At 50.0% G+C, this 20,809-nt stretch overlaps 1 protein-coding gene across 1 annotated transcript in view; it reads right to left on the bottom strand.

The window, feature by feature from the left end:
- Positions 1-18,069, bottom strand: part of PLPP4 (phospholipid phosphatase 4) — a 96,005-nt gene extending 77,936 nt beyond the window's left edge. Inside the window, exon 1 of the mRNA XM_037164858.2 lies at positions 18,014-18,069. Coding sequence (XP_037020753.1) covers positions 18,014-18,069 — 56 coding nt within the window. The remainder of the gene's footprint in view (positions 1-18,013) is intronic.
- Between the last annotated feature and the right edge of the window lie 2,740 nt (positions 18,070-20,809).

Raw genomic sequence — 20,809 nt, 5'->3', positions numbered from 1 at the left:
GATGTTTCTCTCCCACTCTTTCTCCTTCCCTTCTCCTCTCTCTAAAAATAAATAAATAATATATATTTTTAAAAAAGCAAGTTGGGGAAAAAGTTATTTTTGGCATAGAAAGATGTTGAGGGTGCAAGCCAAGTGAAAAAGGCAGCCCACAAAATTTTTTTTCGGATGAGGCATACTTTGTGTGCAGAGTGAGTATTATGTACTATGATGGGTGGGAAGGGGGATGGCATAAAAGAACACAAACGAGATGCTAGCTGTGGTTTTCTCTGATTTATAGCATCCCAAATAATTTCATTTTCTTTCAATGTTTCTCTTGTCTTGTGTAAGTTTCCTGCACTGAGCCTACATATTTTTCATGATTTGAAAAATCACTTATTTAAAAGAAAAGGAAAGAATTCCAGCAAATACAATTTGGTTAAAAGCCGTCCTTGTAGAAGAGGAGATGCAGCCACATGAAACAGCTCACACCCTGGGAACAGACGCGAAGTAGCTGACCAGGGGGTCTGCCCCTGGGAACGTGGACTCGGCTTCACTGAAGACCCCGTACAGGAGGCTGCAGCCAGTCATCTGTGGGCATGGGATATAAGGGGATGGAGACCTTACACACCACAGGATGTGTCTGGATATTTAACCAAACACGCACAGCCACACTCCCCCACGGTCACCTTCACCACCTCCCCGCTCTAGCCCACCTTGCACAGCCTCCAAATGACAGAGCCCAGGGATCACCCTTCCTTCATCAGGGACCTGACAGAGTGGCAACCCGCAGGGCATCTCCATGTAGCACCTGGCATTTTCTTCACTGCCTTCCTCCCTGGGGATGAAGTTGCCTCCCTTGAGTAACCCACGCCTTTCTGTACCTTTTCCTCTGAGCTTCTCTGTCGGAGGGGCAAACCCTGACCTGTCTTCCTGAGCGCAGGCCCGGGAGACCCCGACTGGAAGAGCGCCTTCTTCCAATAGGCAGAAGTGTGCTCTGAAGTCCCCGCACTGCAACTCCCGCATCCCCCTCAGTATTTCCTGAGTATCTACTATGTGCCAGGAACATATTGGGGGACGAAGGGGATGGGAGGAACAGTGGTGAACACAAAACTCAAGGCCCCCCTCTCTAAAAGCTCATAGTCAAATGGAGCAAATGCTTTCATAACCCAAAGCCACAAAGAGAACTTGTACCGGACTTGTCTGCATCTGACATTGACCGGTACTTAGCACTGGCCTCCGTGCAGTGTGAGACGGAACCCAGCTCCGTCCAGAGCAAGGCCTGCTTTCTGACTTCCCATGTAGGCTTGTGATTTCCAGCACCCCCAGCAGCAAACCCCAGCGTGATTCTCAAATCACCTCAGAAACGAACAAACAAACAAACAAACAAAACTGACACTGAGAACACTCCTTTCTGGAACACAACTGTCACAAAGTTTGGTTCTATTCTTTTGCAAACTTGAAATAATTGAACTTCATCCAAAAATTATTTGACATACCTTTAGACTCTCTGAGAAGCAAAACAAAACCCTCTGGCAGTGATCTTAAGGGCTGACACAGCAGTGGGGAGACTTCAGAGAGCGGTTTTCCTGGATTAATTCGAAGCAGACGGCTCACACTCTAGAGGGACAGGAAACCGGGACCCGCACTTCCAGCATCGCGCACACAGATAATGAATCAAGCTTCATCCGAGGCTCGGGGGGCTCCTTCTGCTGGCTCCCCAGAAGCAGGCTCTGGGTTCCAACACTGCCCGCTGTCATCAGAGAGAGGTTCCACTTGTTCCAGAAACAACGATGACAGTGGCCTGAACCAGATCATTCCTATAAACAAGTGGCTCTTGGGGACAAGACAAAGCCAGGGTGAAAAGGGGGCCACTGAGAGAAGGGTACAGAAGAGCACATTTTACTCTGAAGGCAGGACAGAGAGAAAGACAGGGGAATTTTTAGATGCGCAGCAATGGAGGTGAAAATAACAGCTCACATCTGTGGCGTGCTCTCTACATGCCGGTGTTCATCCCTGACAGGTTCCAGTAGGTACTGTTCTTACCCCACCTTGCAGATTCATAAACTGAGGAACCCACACAGAGGTGGAGGCAAGATTTGATGCCAGGCAGTCCATTCAGATCCCGGGATCCTTGGCACTGGTCTTGACCACATATGACTATGAGTTTGTTATGACCAAGAGGCACGGGGGGCAGGGGAGGGTGTGTGGGTGGCTTGGGAAAGCTACCCCCCCGCCAACTGCAGTAACAGAGCAATGGGAACAAAGAAACACCAGGGCCAAGCAGACCTGGGCTCCAATTCCACCTCCTGCTGGAGGTAAACGACCAGGGACGGACCACTCACTGCCCTCCCTGTGCTTCCGTCTCCCCACCGGTGAGGCGAGGCAGTAACACCACGGTGCTGTTGTGAGGACTCAGTGAGCTAACTGCTCGCAAAGCACAAGAACCTCACCTGGCACAGAGTAAGCACTCAGAGAGAGAGAAGTTGCTTGTACTCCTGGAAACGAGCTGGAGTGCCAACAGCAAGGCTGACAGGGAGGAGGGCCAGCTGACCCCGGGCCAAGCTGCTCCCACTCTGGGCAACGCCATTCTTCCCACGCAAGCCCCAACTCCACTGCACCACCATCGCTCCTGCCAAGTCCTCCTACACTGGCCACTTCTCATGCCACAAAGACTGGCCTGGCTGCATCTCCATCTCCGAGGACCCTGCTGTCTACCAGCAACATGACCTTGGCTACAGGGGTCAACATGAATGTGGCGTCGTGCATCCCCGCATTCCCATGGCCCAGCACAGGACCTGGCACGAGGGGACACGGTCAGTGCACAGCTGAGGCTGCAGGTGTGAAGGAATGGACAGGACTCTGCCACCTGCGTCTGCTCCCAGGACAGGGAACAGAACCCAGGAGGCAGCTGCCAGCTGCAGATGTTGAGCCCAAAATGCAGGTCCCCCCAGCGTGACGGGTGGTGTCCTCGAGGTGCTGAAGCTGGTCGGTGTGGGAAGAAACACCTCCCTGAACTTTCAGTCTCATTCCCTTTCCTGATACTTAAAACCAGGTCCATGGGAACCCTTCCATCACAGAGGTCATGTGGACGCAAGGACACCACCCTGAGGGATGGTGTGCATGTCACCTCGTGTTCTCTGGGAATACAGACACCCCACAGAAGTGTGGCAAGTACACAGGAGGGAATAGGCAGGACTTCCTTTTGCCAGTTTTACTGAGATTAACGGACATCGTACCTGTTTATGAAGTACAGCCTGTTGGCTTGATACACTGACTTAATGCAAAATGGTTACTGCCATAGTGCTGGCTGATACCTCCGTCATGACACAGAACCACTGCTTTTTGTGATGAGAACATTTAAGATTTGCTCTCTTAGCAGCTTTCCAATACATAGTACAACATTGTTACTTATAGTCACCATGCTGTAGATCAGATGACTGGAACTCACTCGTCTTAGAACTGGAAGTGGTGGGGAAAATGGAGAGATGGCGGCCAAAGAACTTTCTTTGGAGAAAGAGTTTGTTTTGCTAGAAAGCAGCAACCCTGACCAGCTGCCTCACAGAGGCTGTCGACCCCAGCAGGACAGGGAAAGGGGAAAGGGCCAGCTCAGTGTGCAGAGCCTGCACCTCGTCAGGCGGCCCGGGAGAGCCACAGGTCAAGGGACTGCAGTGGCAGGCTCAGCTCCGGCACTGAGCAACAAGGAGGATCCAAGTAACATCTTCTGTTTTTTAAAAAAAATGAAGACGGTAAAGAGGAAAGTGAAGGAGGAGGAGGAAGAGCATGGAGGAGGAAGGGGAATGAGGAGCGGGGGAGGGGGAGGAGGCAGGTGCCCAGAGATTCTCCTGAGTCAGACCTGGGGCGTAATACAAGTCACACTCAGTGATGCTTCTGGTACAACGTCAGTGTTCCGCTTGCTCCGGTGTGTCATCACCGTCATGTCCAGATGTCACTGAGGTTGTCGGTGCCGTTTGATTATCAGACAGCCTCACTACCAGTCTCTCCGTGGCCCCCAGAGGCCCCCACACAAACCTGGTGTAAAATCCCGTACATCAGACTTATGTGTTCTTACCCGTACCAACACATAAAAACATAAAACACGCAATTTAAAACCCCCACTGGAAGCACTTTCATGCCACTTACTAAGAGTGGGACCCTGGGCGGGTTCTTTACCCTCTCTATACCGTGATTCCTGAACCAGAAATGTGAATTGTAAATTTCCTAACCCAAGAGTCGCTGGAAGATTCAAGGAATTAATTGCCTTAGCACACTCTCTGGCATATAGTAGTGCTCAACAAATATTACTTACTAGTATTATTATCACCCTTGTCAGCATCACCATCATTACAATCATCTTCCTCCTCCTCATTATCTGTGGAGCCAAACAACCCAGTTGTCTACTTTTTGCAAACAATAAGAGAATCTTCTACATTAAAAAAATCAAAGTAAAGCATCTCTGTTTTATGGGGCTTTTTATAAGTAAAATATTCATAATGTAGAAGTCCAATTTACTATGCCTTCATTACATGGCTGAAGACCTCTCCATTGGTCCACAAGACCGAATTAAAGCACGGTACATCCAGGAACCAAGGATTTCCATCAGAAAAAAGGATAAATGTGGGACTTTGATGTCGCTCTGTCATCAGTATTATATACTATATTATATATCATCAGCATTCTATTTAGGGATGATGTGTTCATACAAAATATCACAGAAAAGCAAATGCTAGGAGACAGAGTTTGAAGTAGACATTTCTCCGAGTTAGACTTTCTACTGACCTTTCAGCAGAAAGAGCCAAACCTTAGGAGTTAAAAACACGTCCCAGGCCTAAAGGATACACCCTAGGATCAAAGGAAAAACCAAGATAGACATACGCAAACAGAGCCCGGAACCAAGGTTCTACAGATTAAGGAGACCCAGTAGTAAATTAACTGCATGCAAGAAAGAAACTCAACACTTATCAGAGGACAATTACACCCCAGAATACATGTAATGCATGACACATAGGAACCGATACACAATAAAATATCACTACATGTGCAACGAATGGGAGTCACAATCGACAGAAAAAACTAGGTGAATCATTGATCACCTAATGTTGGAAGTAGCAGAAAAGCAATCTCTATTATCAATACAATATGAGAAAATGGAATGCTAACAACTACTTGATTAATCTAAGATGGAAAAAGAGGAACAAAAAAACAGTTGGGACAAATAGAAAACAAATAACAAAGAGGTGGACTTGCCAACTTTAAAAATGAAACAGCCAGTTACTTTACCAGCAAGAATGAGTTTACTCAGGAATAGCAGAGGAATTACGATTCACAACCTGCAAACTATGCCAAATGGCAGGTAAGTGCGAAGAACGAAGGAGGAGAATGTTATTTTTTTAGAGAAAAGGGAGGAAGTTGGGAGCAGCAGTTATGAACAAAACTCCATTGGAGGAAAGGGAGAGTTCGGGGATACAGTGGCTTCTCATTGGCTAAGTGTGGTGGTTTCTCATTGGCTGGGCTATTGCTGGGCAAGGAGAAAAATCTTCCTTCCTCTTGCTGGGGTCGTAAGCTTCTTCCTGCCCAAATTTTAAAGTAAGCTTCCATGGGTGGCACCTGTGTGAGAACACCCCTTCCAGAGCTTCCCAACTCCACCTTGAATGACATTTTGCTTTATCGTTTTCACTGCCTTAAACTCAACCATATCAATAATTGATTAACTGTAAATGACTTAACCACTCCAATTCAATGGCACAGATTGGCCAGACTGGATCAGATTAAAAGATAAAAGTAAATGCTGTTTATAAGAGACACAAATTAAACATAAAAATACAGAAAAATAAAAAGATGGAAAAATATACTCTATGCAAATATTAATCTCAAGAAAAATACTGTAGCTACATATCAATATTACATAAAGTAGACTTCAAGGTAAGGTTTATTAACACAAAGAATAAAACCTTAATGCTGATGAACGTTGCATCAGAAGCAAAATTTCAGAACACCAACTGGAAATACAGACAGGAATGTTTCACTTCCAAATCCTCACTAAGGGAAACAAAGGGGGGGGGTAGCAAAACACATTTTTTTGAACTATTCAGTTAAACAAAAAAGTAAAAAAACCCACTAAAGTGAAGCACCACAAAAAGAAAACAGAGTATGTTGGCAGATATGAGACAAAATATTATTTTCCCCAAAAATGAATGCTTTAATTACCCTAGCTTGACAGAGGTGGCATATATCTTCACATTAAAAATTAAAAATTAAAAAGAGGGAGAATACAGAGTATCTGAACAGCACAGCAGCTGACTTGCCTTAATATATCAGAGCTTTGTAGCCACTAAACAAACTATTCATTGTGCTCAAACGATGGAAATTTACCAAAAAAAATCGACTATGTGGCCACCCAGACGATCACAAATAATGAAACACAGAAATCACACACGCTGTAGTCTCTGATCTCAGTACAATGAAACCATGTCAGCACTACCATCAGCCCCATCTTTCGGTTGAGAGAACTGATGCCCAGAGAGATAAAGCAACCCCAAGTTCACAGGGCTGGTAAATGGCAGGGTAGCATCTCGAACCCAGGCACCCTGGCTCTGGGGCTGCTGACCTCACCACTGTGCTACGCTCCTCCCCAGGGAGAAGGGGTCATTTCCCGTCAGATATCTAACTATACTCAAAGCCACAACAATTGACATGCTTTACTGAACTGTCGGTTTGTTCCATGAGTCTGCACCCATGGTAAAATTCAGCCCTTTGTACCCCAGATGGGACGTGACTGACAGATCTCAGAAAGGGGGGTGAGGGGACTGGAAGAGAGTAGCGAAAGAACATACATGCATGTATACATAGCCCATGCACACAGGCAGCAGTGTGGTACCGGTGGGGGGAGGCGCTGGGTGGAGGGGACAACAGGGGAAATCTGTAATAGTGTCAACAATAAAAAGTAAATAAACTGTCCCAGAGTATTTTTTTTAAATGTTATACTGAGCTACCACTGGGCAAACTGATTGTTAGGACAGAATTCACTAGCAACGTCACGGACAGATGAAAGTTTGTATCCAACAACGATTTCCCTGAGAAACATCGTTTTTTCAATAGACAAACCTTGTGCAAGAAAAAATGTAAATTCTCATCCTCACTCTGTAAACTAAAAATATTTCATATAATTAAAGAATTAAAATTAAAAAACAGTGTAAAAAACTAGACAATACAGAAAATATTTCTATTTTAGATGAGAAAGGACTTTCTAAATGAACAGAAACTCTGAAACCATAAAAGACTGATAGACTTGACTACATAGAAATTAAAACGTGCATAATAGCAGAAATTGCAACGAAATGCAAAAGTCAGCCACAGAGATGGAAAAATATGTACAATAATAAAAGATTCATGCCTTTAAAGCAGAAAGCACTCTCACACAATGGTGAGATGAATTTAAAGACCCAATAAAAGCATGAATGAAAGGCAACAGACATTTCATTCAAAAATACAAGTCGCCAATACATGAGTGAAATGATGCAAATATTACATTCCCTCCCGTGGTATAAATATAAAATAAACACTAATGACAACCAGCACTGGCAGGGATGTTGAAGACAGACACCTTCGCACTGTTGGTGACATTTAAATACAGCCCTTTGGGTGGACGATTCATCAGAATTTAAAATGCATGTGGCCTTTGACCAAGAAACTTCATTTGCCAAAATTTATCACAGTACTTTAACAGGTGCACTACAACACATGTGAAATTGCAATGTTTGTTAGAGCAAAAAATGAAAACACCCTAAAGCCCCATGAATAAGTTAATACAATGGAATACCATACAGCCAGAATCAAGTAGTAAAAAGAATCAAGTAGTTCCATATAGATAGAAAATATCTCCAAGACCAATTAATATTAAAATATGTTAACTATAGATAAAATGTGTTCCCAGTTTCTTTTTTTATTATATGGAAATATATGTTTAAAAGTTTAAAAAGTGAACAGAATAGAATTGGCAGAAAGAGTATGAGTTCGGAGAGCCTTGCACTTTTTGTACTGCTTTAATTTTTACAACTGTTTCATAATGTTAAAAAATTTTTAAGTGAGGGATTACACATTCATTCCCATTACATTCACTTTCTGTGCAAACCTTTCTAATATTGGCTCAAATCAGGCATATTTCCGATAGCTGTCTGAGATATATTTTCATATAGTGATCTTTTCTTTAACTATGACTTCACAAAATTTCACGACATTTCTTCATGATTCTCAAAATGATTATTTTAATAGCTATAGAACCTTCTCTTTGTGTCCATATCATTTCCCACAGCATTCTTCAAAGGTTGACCACTGGAGTTTCCATTTACTTATTTTTATTTGACAAGTGTATTTGCTTTGCATGGTACGGAAGGCAGCGATGAACGTCTTCACGCAGGCAGGGCTTTGCATGTTACATTAACGCCTCGACACATTTCTTCTGACAAGTCTGGGCCCCAGGGCAGGACCCATCCTGCCCACCACAGCTCTGCCAGGGGCTTGTGTCCACACGCGGTTCCTTCGCAGCATCTCCCACATCTGCTCCACCACAGGCTTGCACCTGTGGTTCGGGGCTCATCCTCACATTCTGACTTCTCTTTAAATATTTCAGTTGATGTAAAATACAGAGAGGTTGATTCTTGACACATACTCGCTCACCTGACATGTTTCTGAAGCAACCACAGAGAACCATCCAGGGCCCTGTCCGAGGAGGCTTCACTGTTTCTTTTCTCCCCCCAACAGGAAACATCTCCATGGATTTTCCTGATTGTGAATGAAAGTAATAAAGTCTACTGTAAAAGAGTTTAGAACACAAACGGTGTAAAGAAAAAGCAAATATTATAAAATTCCATCGGCTTGAAAATCCATTAAGATTTTTTGTGTGTATCTTCATCAACCTCTTTGTCACAGAAACAGACTCAAGTTCATGTTCTCGTTTACCTGAGCACCTTGAAGCAGCATTGTGCACACTGCTGCAACTTGCTCTGTATCGCTGAACCTCAGGGATGGGCATCTTCACAACTCATCTGCATAATTAAGTTTCATGGCTGCATATTCTTTTCATTGTAGCACATAAAAAGCTTATGTTAATCCATATTCAGTGTTATTTTGTTGTTTTCAGATGCATATCTGCATTGCTGTAGAAATCACAGATTTAAAGGTGTATCCGTCATTCGTATTTTTGTTCCTTCCCTGTTCTCATCCGCTGCCCATTTTCCTATTGCAGAGTTCTGATCCATTCTTACTGATTGGTAAGAGCTCTCTGTATATGAGGAGCATCAGCTCCTCACTCAGTAAATTAGGACAGCAGTTCCACCCCAAAGGGATGCAAAGATTCAATCATGTCAGGTATGCCAAGTACCTAGCACAAAGCCGAGTCCTTTCCTTTTTCCGATTCCCTCCCTGCGAGGCCAGTTAAAAGATACCTGTGCATGGGCCATTTCTCTTCCCGGTGTTGGACAATTATTTCAGAATGCCTCCCCCAAACTTCCTAATTCCTAGTTCAAGGATCAGCTCTCCCACAAAACCGAGAGCTGCCCCCTTCTTACTACGTTGTGAGATCAGGAATTTTCCAAGTGACCTGCATCTCCAACCCTCACAGGAGAGAAGGCAGATGGGGGAGGAATGGAGATCGGCGTTAACACATGCCACCTGCCAGCTGCGTACCAGGCATCCGTCACACACGACATCACTTCCTCCCCACAGCCTCCTCCATCGTGATATGTGACACAGACCAAGAAGCTCATACACACTATAAGATTATCGGGCACATCTTTACGACCAGCAGTCAGGACTCCACTCCAAAGCCCAGGAGCAGACTGCAAAGTGAGCACCCAGCTCTGGGCTTCTTTGTGCCCCTCATCTGGACCACCACGTGCTTTACCAGGGTGGCTGATCGAGACTGGAGCGGCATACAGGTGAGCGCTCTCGTTTAGAATTAGCCTTGACAGCGAGAAGCCAAATGCTTCTTTAAAAACCTCAGATAAAATCGACCCACCTTTTGACCCAGCAATTCCACTGCTAGGATTATACCCTAAGAATCCTAAAACATCAATTTCAAAGAACCTATGCACCACAATGTTCATAGCAGCACAATTTACAATAGCCAAGAGCTGGAAGCAACCTAGGTGCCCATCAGTAAATGAATGGATCAAAAAATTGTGGTACATTTACACAATGGAATTCTATGCAGCAGAGAGAGAGAAGGAGCTACTACCCTTTGCAACAACATGGATGGAACTGGAAAGCATTGTGCTGAGTGAAATAGGCCAGGTGCTGAAAGACAAATACCATATGATCTCACCTTTAACAGGAAGCTAAACAACAAAACAAACAAGCAAACAGAATAAAAACAAAGACACTGAAATAGAGAACAAGGGGACAGTGACCAGAGGGGAGAGGGAAGGGAATTTAAGGGGGAAAAAGGGGAGGGATTTTGAGGAACAAATAGGAAGGACACAGGGATGAGAACTAAGTGGGGGTGGAAATGGGAGGGAGGTGAGGAGCACGGGGGGGGGGGGGGGCTGGGATGGGAGAAATAGACAAAAAAATGTACCAGAAAAAAAACTAAATAACTTTTTTTAATTTTTTTAAAAAAGAATTAAAAAAAACCCTCAGATAAATGACCCAGCATCTCCACTCTTAAGTGCAGACCCAACAGAAATTCCAAATATTGTACCTTCACCAAAACCAACAGTAGCACTATGCTTAACAGCCAAAGACAATAAATAACCCAGATACCCATAAAGAGCGAAATGTATAAATAAACAGAGGTACAGGCAAGCAGTGAAATGCTTACAGCAATGAAAATTAACGAACTACAACTACACACAACGACACGACGTGGATGAATCGCACAAACGTGTGGGGCAAAAAAAAAAGTTGCACCAAACAGCCCACACTGCGTGAGTCCATTTACACAGAGTTCAAAACCAGTGTTAGAAGTCAGGGTGGTGGGGACCCTCAGGGGCGGTGGGCAGGGCTGGGTGGGTGAGGGCTGCTCTGGGCAGCCGTACAATTATGAACCACATACTTTTCTGTGTGCCTGTGATTTTTAGGTTGAATTAAATGAAATTCCCATTTTTTCAGGTCAAAACAGTCAAAAAGCAGCGATTTCATGTGGTTTAAATGAATACTTCAATAAAAACGCATTTTTAAAACCCTCTGGTAAAGGAGAAAGAAACGCCCAGCGTCGGTTGGCAGACCGGACTTTTCTGAAAACCAGCCCAAAACCCACTCTTCAGCTTCCGGCCCTCTTCCTTGCCCCTTTCTCCTTGGTGGAGACAGAGCCACAACCATCCCCTCCCCTCTGTGGGACAATTCTTCACTGTCACTTGTGGAAAGCCTGTGATGAAGCCAGTCCTGACTTCCACAGTCCCAGCTGGTCTCTGCCGCCCGCCAACCCTGCCCCCCACAGGCCCCCCTCTGGGCCTTTAGCTGAGTGATGAGGTCACATGGCCAGTCTCGGTCCTGCCTGAACGCACCTCCTTGCTGTGAACCCATTCATCCACAGGACACCAGGACTGTATCTCTTAAAGAAGGATTGTTACTAAGATGACTTTCATATTTTTTAAAAAAGAGACTATCATAAAAAATAGAGGCACGGAGATTTTATGAGCCTTGGGTGAGTCATAAAAGGCATAATCTTTATAAGTAACCGCGATAATGTTACCCACAAGTTATGAAACTAACGGTCCCCTTTCGCAGTGTTAGAAGCATTTATCTCCCTGTGGGAACACCTGACCGTGTCTCAGAATTCAGGGTACAGATGACTCAGTTTACAGAGGCAAATAATACTTCAAACGGAAGGATGCTCCCCCTTCGGAGAGGACAAGGCAGAAGTGTTCCCAGGAGGGAGAAGCCCTCAGCCCGCTGGCCGCAGCACCCATCTGCTGGGGGTCGAGAGGGTGCTGATGAAAAGTACTCGTGCCCGGGGCTCCTCACAGCACTCTGTACGGGGACAGCACTGTCCTTACGCCTTGTCTAATGCACTTGCGCTGACAGCTGTCCTGATTCGATGTCCTGGAATCGCAGTAGCAAACGGCCAGCAAGTTAAGTCATCAGCGGGACAGCGCAGGGCTGAGACCACCTCTACATCAGAGGGCAAAGCCACACACGCTGCTACGTGGGGGCTCCGCTCACTGAGCGGACTCAGGGCAAGTGCCATGCCTTGCTGTAGGGGCTAAGAGAAATCAGCTAAAATATGCTTAAAGGAGGTTATTATTTTATAGAAATCCCGTAGTGACCACTTTATAATAAGAGTGTCATCAGCTATCTACGGTGTTTCTCTTTACTGTACGCTGTGACTTCATCTTAATAAAAGGAACACAGTACCGACAGCATGGTTTGTCGAGCACACGCAATGAGCTGAGCTCTCTCTCGGGGAACACGCGCCAGCCTGGCCTCCACGGGCACCGTCAGGGTTGGCACTGAACATGTAGGGGAACAGAGACTTGGGCTGGAGAAAGGTCCTCCACAAGGCCCGCAGCTGGTGACAGGCAAAACCGGCCTTGAGCCGCAGCGGCAAAGGCCCTGGTCGTGCCCACTCTGCACACCGCCATTCCGAGACCACTTGTGTACATGACAGGGATTCGCAGAAGTGGGGAGGAGGGGTCTTTTTGTCCTGTGTACCACAGGCACACCTGACCAAAGAAAACCCAATGAAGTAACAGTTGTTCCCATTTCCCACGTGGAAAAATCACTGAGATCCAGAGGTTTCAGGCAACTCGCTAGTTAGAAGCAGAGCCAGAACCCAGCCCTAGCCCTGCCCAGCTCCCAAGTCCACGGCCACGCACTCCACCACTTGGCCCCAGACAACCTTCACCTCCAGCGAGTGAGCAGACCCGCTGCAGGTGTGGGCGTCAGACGGGACCCACGTGTGCAGCAGCAGCTCACCAGTGCCAGACCACAGCAAACACGGCTGCTTCCCCCACCAAGTCCACTCCCAACATCATGACGCTCCAGGGCAGCTGTCCTGCCGCTCGTCATCTCAACACACAGCTTCCTGCTCGCCACCCACAGAGGACAATAACAGGCCACCGTGGGGATCTGTGCTGCCTCGACCTGGAGGTGACACCTGTCATCCCACCCCCATTCCATGTGGCCCTACCTGTTTGGGACGGGTGGTCCCCTGTACAGCCAGGAAGGAGAGAAGATCCAAAGGAGACCCTCAGTCACAAGAAGGCACAGACTGCACGTCAGTGGTTCCCAAATGAAGCAGGCAGAGAGCCTCCTGTTGAAAATGCAGGTTCCCAGGGCTACAGTCCATGTGTTGGTTCAGGTAAGTGTGAGCTGGGCCCAGGCAACTCTGGCAGAGGCGGTCAGCAGACAGCCCTGCGGGAAGCTTTGCTCTGGATGGATGTGGACACTCAGAGGTCTATAAAAATGACCAATCAGGAAGGCAGGGCAAAGTGCTGACACTCCCGGGGCCCCGACCGCGCTCAGGCCTGGCTGGGAACTGGAGGGAGGCCAGGAGGATCAAGATGCAGGCGCAGCCCCCCCCCCACTCTGCCCAACAGTGGATGGTCCCGAGCCAGACAGGGGGCAGGCAACCAACTGCACCTGGGGCAGAATAAAGCACGGCTCCCAGACCCCACGCAGGGCCGTGCACTGTCACTGTCAAGGGTAAACGGTGCCCAAGGCAGCCGTCACTTTCCACCACCGGTTGGAGTCCAATCACAGTGCTTCTCAGTTTGATGCCTCCTGGGGCCACCAGTTGGTGTCTCAGAGGGACCGTCCCCCCTTCCCAGCAGCACACACGGACCGTCACATTCAAGCTCAATTCCTGCCACTCTTACCATCTACTGCATCCCCCCCCCCGCAGCGCACTCTCTGTGCTGAGGCCACACCTTGCCACCTAACCCCCACCCAAAATGAGCGTCCAGGCCTCCAGGTCCTTGCTCCAGGACACTCCACCCAAAGGACTGTCCTTGGGCCAGGCCCTCTATGCCTGTCACTTGGTGCTCAAGGCTCAGGTGAGATGTCCTGGACAGCCTGCCCTGGTGCCTGTCTCCTCCTTCTCATCCCGAATTAATCTCTCCTTCCCAGTAAAGTGAGCACTTTGCTCCAGCTACCATAACTGCCCCTGCCTGAGTCCTGGGCGGGATTCTCGCGGTAACAATGAAAGACCTGCAAGTTAGTGTCAGTATTCCAAAAATCTACCTGAGAGCCAGTACCCCCAAGCAAGTCACCTGGACCAGCTAAAGCACCCAGTTCCCCGTGCCTGTTTGGAATTACACCAACCGAAGTTTACCCATAAAAGGGGAAAGAAAATAACCAAGTGCAGGCATCTAGACGGTGCCAAATAAGCAGCTGCCAACTGAATAAGTGATAAGAGAGGAATGTTTGGAGGCAAAATTTTCAAAGCTAGTGAGTGTGCAGGGGAAAATAACCAGCCGCGGCCCACCGTGCGCTGGCTCTACCCGACTGTGAGCATCCTGGAGGCCCGCGGCCTCTCTCCGCCGTCATCCCCAGCACCTGCCCGTGCCTCCCACACAGGGAGCACTCAGAGCAGGATGTTGGAGTGATCGGAGGTGTTGTTCATTTACCTGAACAACGGAGCGCCCTGAGCAGACCCGCAGTCCCTGGAGGGACATCCCAGAGAGGAAACCACCAGCAGCCACAAGGAGGCAGAGAGAGGGGAAGGGAGTGACTGAGAAAAGGACCAAGGACCCCAAGCTCCCAAGTGAACCAGACAGATCCCCTCCCCGCAAGTCGGCATTTCAGATCATCATCTTTCCAGGGTCCTTTCTGCAGTGCTGTGATAAAGGGATTTCCCACATTAACCGATCCTGGAGGACGACGGCCGACAGCCATGTGTCAAAGGGGGCTGCCGATGACTATTCAACACAACATTCATGTTCTTATCAGCATTTGACTCACCACGTCTTGCCCCTCCGGGATCCAAAGAGCTAAGACTCCTCGAAATCGGTAACACGTCCTAGTCTCATCGCTGAGAGGATGTGAGCCACACCGACCATCCCACACACACGTTATTGAGGTGTCATATCCCAAAAGCCTGATTTGAGAACTGGAGTGACACCTCTTCCCACACTGTGCTTGCTCCGCACAGTGCTGGCTTTGGCATCTGCAGAAATGCTCCTGGAGTCTCTCCTGGAATGCTGGGTGGCCACAGGGCAGCGGAAGCCTGCTGGGCTCCTGCCCTCGGCTCCGCCCCCAGTCCACATGTGAGAGCGAAGGCGCCTCCGGGCCCACCAGCTTCACAGTGCTGGGTGCAGCCTTGACGCCACGCCCGCACTCTGGTGTTTCCCAAACACTGGGTTCCTCTAACCAATTTATGTCCTGCTCAGCTAAACTTTCTGTGCCAGCTCTGACGTGCATCCCTCATTCCTATGTTCTTCCCAGCGACTTGAAGTTCCTAGGCAGAGCCGTCCAGAAGGCACAGATCACCTCTTAGGCTGTCCACGGGGTTGCCTGGAGAGCACCTGCTTAGGATCCTGAATCAACCAAAATCTGGTCTACAAACTGAGAACTGGCTCCTTAATCACGTGAGCCGGGAAAAGCTTTCGCCCCTCCTACCTGTGGGTGCCAAACGCATTTCATCAGCGCCACCTGAGACGCTCCGGGAGCACACGGCAGGGTTCCCGCCCTCGTGCAGAACACACGTGGTCTGAGAACAGGTGCGTCCACAGATGGCGTTTCCCCCGAGGCACAAGTTTTCAAAGTAAGATATTCCCCACCCCAGAGGATTATTCTCTTATCCTGGGATAAAAAAAACAGGGTAGAAACCCTGAGCAGAACCAGATGAATTATCTCAGCTAGATTGGACCCAGCAGTGGAGAAGCGGGATTCCGCTTTCCAAACCTACTCAGGTGCAGCCCAGCGGCTGAGACCATCGTCCTGAACAGAGCCGAGTACAAGCCACGGAGCCTACCGTCCGACCAGCGCTGGCGACAGGAAGAATAGAGCTTCCCCCAGAAGTCAGCCCCTGTGACCTCACCAGAGGTGCATCTGAGAACGCAGAGGGCCGTCTGTACCTGTGCACTCTGAGCCCGTCCTTCTGGAAGCCGTCATCTGAGGATGACAGATCCCTGCCTGGGGGGGGGGGGTCCCCCACCCCATCCCAAAGCTGGTCTTTGCAGGCAAAGGAGCTACAAGTTGACACAGTGCTAATATTTCCCATTTCATATGAAACCAGAGAATCGGCCAAAAATGCCATCAGTGCCCAAGTGCTTCCCTCTGGGAAGAGCAGACTCCCCATTAAGTAATTAATACACAGGGGAAGTTTGGAGGAAAGAATGCGGACCGGCTGTCTGGTTTTTACATGACATCCTAAGGACGCAAGAAGTACAGAAACAATAATTGCTGAAATTTCAAATCCACTGCACAGATCGTTACATCTTTATAAACATCTCATAAATGTTTGAGGAAGTCTGAAGGAAAATCTGAAAACAATATAAACATGACTGGACCCTTTCTTAATCTTGAGAACTCCCAGCAGCAACCAAACCAGGCAGCCTTGGGGCTCGCCTCGGCTTCCTTCAGCATCACTCACAGGTACGCAACCAGTTCCACCCGCCCTGAACACTCTGTCATTTCCAGCAGGCAGTAACCTAACATGAGGCTTGGCCTCGGTGCCCACTGGAAACCGGCGCCCCCTTCCTCCCCGGACCACACGGCAATCACCAGCTGTAATGTTTATTCCAAAAGGAGAAAAGTGGAGTCAGAAGAGGGGAAGGTGCTTTCTGTCTTCCCAAATGCACCCAGACCCACTGAAGTTCTCCTGGTTCCCTGTTCCCACTGATAATAACACTAGTGTTTGGTGAAGCAGAGACCAGGCGCCTGCCTGCAGGAGGGGGAGCTCGCAGCACTTCCTGGTGATGTGAATAAAGACTCTGGGGGGATTTCATCCCCGGTAAAGAAAAACGTGCGAGAAAGGGCATTTCTTCCCATGTGGACACCCCCCTGGGCCGCCCAGGGAGGAAGTCATCTCGAAGCCTCCATGACTCTGGGTTCTGGGCACAGACCCGGGAAGGGGCCTCCCGTTCGGGATGCCTCCCTGGGCTTTTCGGTCAAACAAACAAGCGGAAACAACCTGGCAAATCCAGAAAGTTCATGCGACTGTAACATTTAAAATGTATCCAGAAACAGCCACGGCCAGAAAGGAGAAAGAACCCGACGGCCAATGGAGGGCCGAGTACAGCTATGAGCGCCTCGGGGCCAGAAGGTCCAGGGGTCGGAGCCGAGGTTTTGGGCTTGGCTCTAACAGGCAGAGACGCGACAGCTCGCTGGTGCCGGCGCCAGGAGGGGAGGTCGGCGTATAGAGGGCCCAGGGGCGCCGACATCCCTGAAAAAGCCTGTGCCACATCTGACCCTGCTCTTTCCAAGATCTCTGTTTTCAGGCAACGGACGTTGGGAGCCAGCGGGTGCCCTTCGCTGCCGCCTCAGAAGGGCCCCCGCCCACACCCTAAGCGGACAGAGACTTGGCACAGAGCTCCGGGCGGGCCCCCGACTTCCAGAGCCTCCGCAGCAACAGTTTTCCAGCCGGACAAGTACCGCAATCGCCTCCTGGGAGAATGCTCACCAGGACCCAGAGCCTGGCCCTGAGGGCGGCAAGGAGCAATGGGAGGTGAGCCAGGTAGGAGCTAAGGCTGCAGGCGCCGTCTCAAGAACTCACACAGTAGAAACTTCCCGGGGGGCGCGAGCGAGGTGCGCGTCCGCCTCCCGGGGAGAGCCCCGGAGCTCAGGGCTAGTGCAGAGCCAGGGAAGGCGCAGGCGAGGGGACCCGAGCGGCGGCTGGATCCGCTCCCCGTTCGCTGGTGGTGGCGGGAGCAGGTACCGGACGCGCGCACGCAGCTACCTCCGTGTGGAGGTTCGTGGGAAGGGGCCAGGAGGGTGTCTTTCAGTCCCATAGCACAAATCCCCGGCACTGAGCTGAGCCGGGACCTGGAATCCAGGCCCCGGCGGGACGCGTTGGCGCAAACAAAGTTGGGGCGCAGAGACGCTCGGTGCGTGGGTCCCCGCGTCCGTGCGCCCCTGCCCGCGGCGCGCCACTACTTACACGAAGACCCCGAAGAGCAGGGCTCGGACCCCTATCTCAATGGCCAGCTCACGCATGGTGCAGCCGGAGCAGATCCCGCGCAGCGGCAGCTGGTGCTCTCCACGGCTCCCGCAGCTCGGCCGGCGCCGGCTCGCTGGACCCGGGGCTGCGAGGCAGGCGCGCTCCAGGCCGCGGGCGGAGGCGGGAGGCGGGCGCCAGGCGGGGGCGGGCGGCAGCGGGGAGGGCTCAACCCAAACCTCTCTCCTCGGACCCTGGGGTTCGAGGACGCCGCGGTAGCTCGCCCGACGCTCTCGGTCCCGCGTCCCTGCACCCAGCGCGCGGCGCCCCTGGGACTCCCCGCTCCTGCTCGCCGAGCGCCGCCTCCGCGGCCGGGTTGGGGAAGCCCCGCCGCCGCCCCTGCGCGCTCCCCTGCTCCCCGCCAGTGGGCGGCCCCTGGGCAGCGCGCTCGCTGGGTCTTCGCTTGCAGCCCCTCCGCGTCTCCTTGCTCCCCGGGCTCCCGCTCCCTGGCACACACACGCACGTGGGCAGGTAGTACAGGGCGCTTCAGGGATTCTCTGGCGCTCCAGGCGGCCCCGGCAGCCGCTGTTCGTGCCAAGCAGAGCTCCTCCCTTCTGGTTTCTGTCCTCCTTACACCCTTCCAACCTGAATTCCTCCACCCTAGGAAGTTTCCCGTAGGCCACTCGCAGGCTTCGTTTTGGCCTCATGAAGGGCCAACCAGGCGAGCGCTGGCCCAGACTTATGGCAAAGGAGAGGCTGGCTGCTCGCCATGTCGCCAGCGCCAGGTGACCCCTAGGGATGGAACCGGATAGTCTGTGGGCTTGTGCGCGCTCGCATTCTCTCTCTGTCACACACACACACACACACACAGAGGAATTTATAATTCAGGCAGGTCCCTCTTCAGGACACTTAAGCTTTGCTCCCCATGAAAAGAGTGAAGATGGCAGGACCGGATCACAAATCCCACAGAACAGCCGCCACTCCACGGGCTCGGAGGTGGCTGGCTCCGGCAGCTGTCCAGCTGTTGGACATGTACCAAATAATAGAACCTTCCAGAAGCGCCACATTGCTGCCCCGGCTGACCAAAAAAATGGACAAAAGATGGAGCAGTAAAGGCAGGTTCAATAAAGCAATCCAGCCACAGCACCAGCCCCGGCTGGGTCTTCGCGACTCCCGTGGAATGTGACGTGTTCGCGTGGAAGGAAGCGTGGGTCGGAGGGCCCAGCCGTCTCGGAGACACCCTGTCATAAGGGACCGAGTAAACACGTTCGCCCCTCGCCTGCACGTGATGAGCACTGTCACCGTGGACTGTGAGACTGAGGTTTGAAAAATTACTTCAGAACGTGGCACTCGGATTTAAGCGCCACTCCCCGTGGCTGCGCGCATCTTCCCAGTGCTGCTTCCTGAACAACGCCCGTATTTCACAGGGAGCTTCTGGGCCTGTCACGGAAATCACCACCATCCCTCCACAGTCGTGCCTCCGCCCCTGGATTTTTCAAAATCCCAAACAATATTGTCCGTTGTGATGATCCCATATTGACCAGACTTGCTATTTTCAAAAGCCAAGACCACCTCTGACGAACACAACTTTGCAACACTTTTTATAACCTCGTTTCCAGAGGTTACACTTTGTATCTCATTGGCGCCTACCTGGCTGCTCTAAGAGTATGGCCTGGCAACAGGCGGCCCCACGGGGCCCTGACCTGCAGGGACCCACACATGCAGGCTTTCTGGGGTCACCTGCTGTAAACTTGCTGAGATGCTGAAACCACCAGCGATCCAAGAGGAATTTCAGACGAGGTGGTCAAGTTCAGCCTGGTCCGCCAGCATCTTCCATGACGGGCTCAGTGAATATCTGTGCTCTTGAATACCTCCTGGGACGTGCCACTCACTCACTGCTCGTTCCTGTTCTGATGAGATCTGCTGGGGCCACTTGAGCAGAAACAGGTGCAGGATGTAGAGTTGCCTGTGGCCTACAGACCCGATGGGTCCGAATGGTGCTTTGTGGGCCACACAACGAACGCAAGGATAATCTTTAATTATCCTCCCCCTGAGGAGATAGGGAGATGGCGATGAGGATGGAGACAGAGGGGGAGGGGTGAGAAGGGGAAACGTAGAGGGACATGGAGATGTGACCATTGTAGCTGGAGTTTGGGGTGTAATCATGCTGATTGAGTAAATCTCGACCACAAAACATCCTTCACACCAAGGGGACTGAGAGTGAAAAGGGGTGAAGTCTTAAGCTAAAGTCGGTTACTATTAGCAGAAGAAGGATGAGGGGGTAGTGGGAGGCAGGTTTCAATGTCCACCACACGAGCTGCCCGCTGCAGAGATCTCGCTAGAAGGTCGTGGCCGTGAGAACAGGGCCTGTTTTCCCATTCACTGCTCTGTCCTGTAGGAAAATGCCCAGCACAGAGCAGGTGCTCAGTAAATACTCGCGTTTGTTGTGGGAACAGGTAAGTGGATGAACCTCAAGCACTGGGAGAATCTGGTGAATGTGGTGTCACGTGATTTTGTTCTGCTCGTCTCTGCCTTTGTCCCAACAAGGACCCTCACGGAGGAGTAGGGTTCCAGCAACATCTAGCAGCCGAGTCTGTGCACGTTAAACCCCCTGTCTGACCGTCCCTTTGCCACTCGAGATTGAAGAAAACAGCACGTGTTACTTCCTAACACATGCAGGTGACCTTGATGAGTTTCACAAATATATATATACATATAGCATATAATATATTGTATATAGCATATAATATATTACATATATAACAACATACATAATATGCATTATATATAATATGTATA

This window comes from Artibeus jamaicensis, unplaced genomic scaffold (assembly GCF_021234435.1).
Source record: "Artibeus jamaicensis isolate MK-2021 breed Jamaican fruit bat unplaced genomic scaffold, CSHL_Jam_final contig_490, whole genome shotgun sequence".
Classification (NCBI taxonomy): domain Eukaryota; kingdom Metazoa; phylum Chordata; class Mammalia; order Chiroptera; family Phyllostomidae; genus Artibeus; species Artibeus jamaicensis.
The sequence above is the reverse complement of the archived record's forward strand: the minus strand, read 5'-3'. Positions and strand labels throughout refer to the sequence as shown.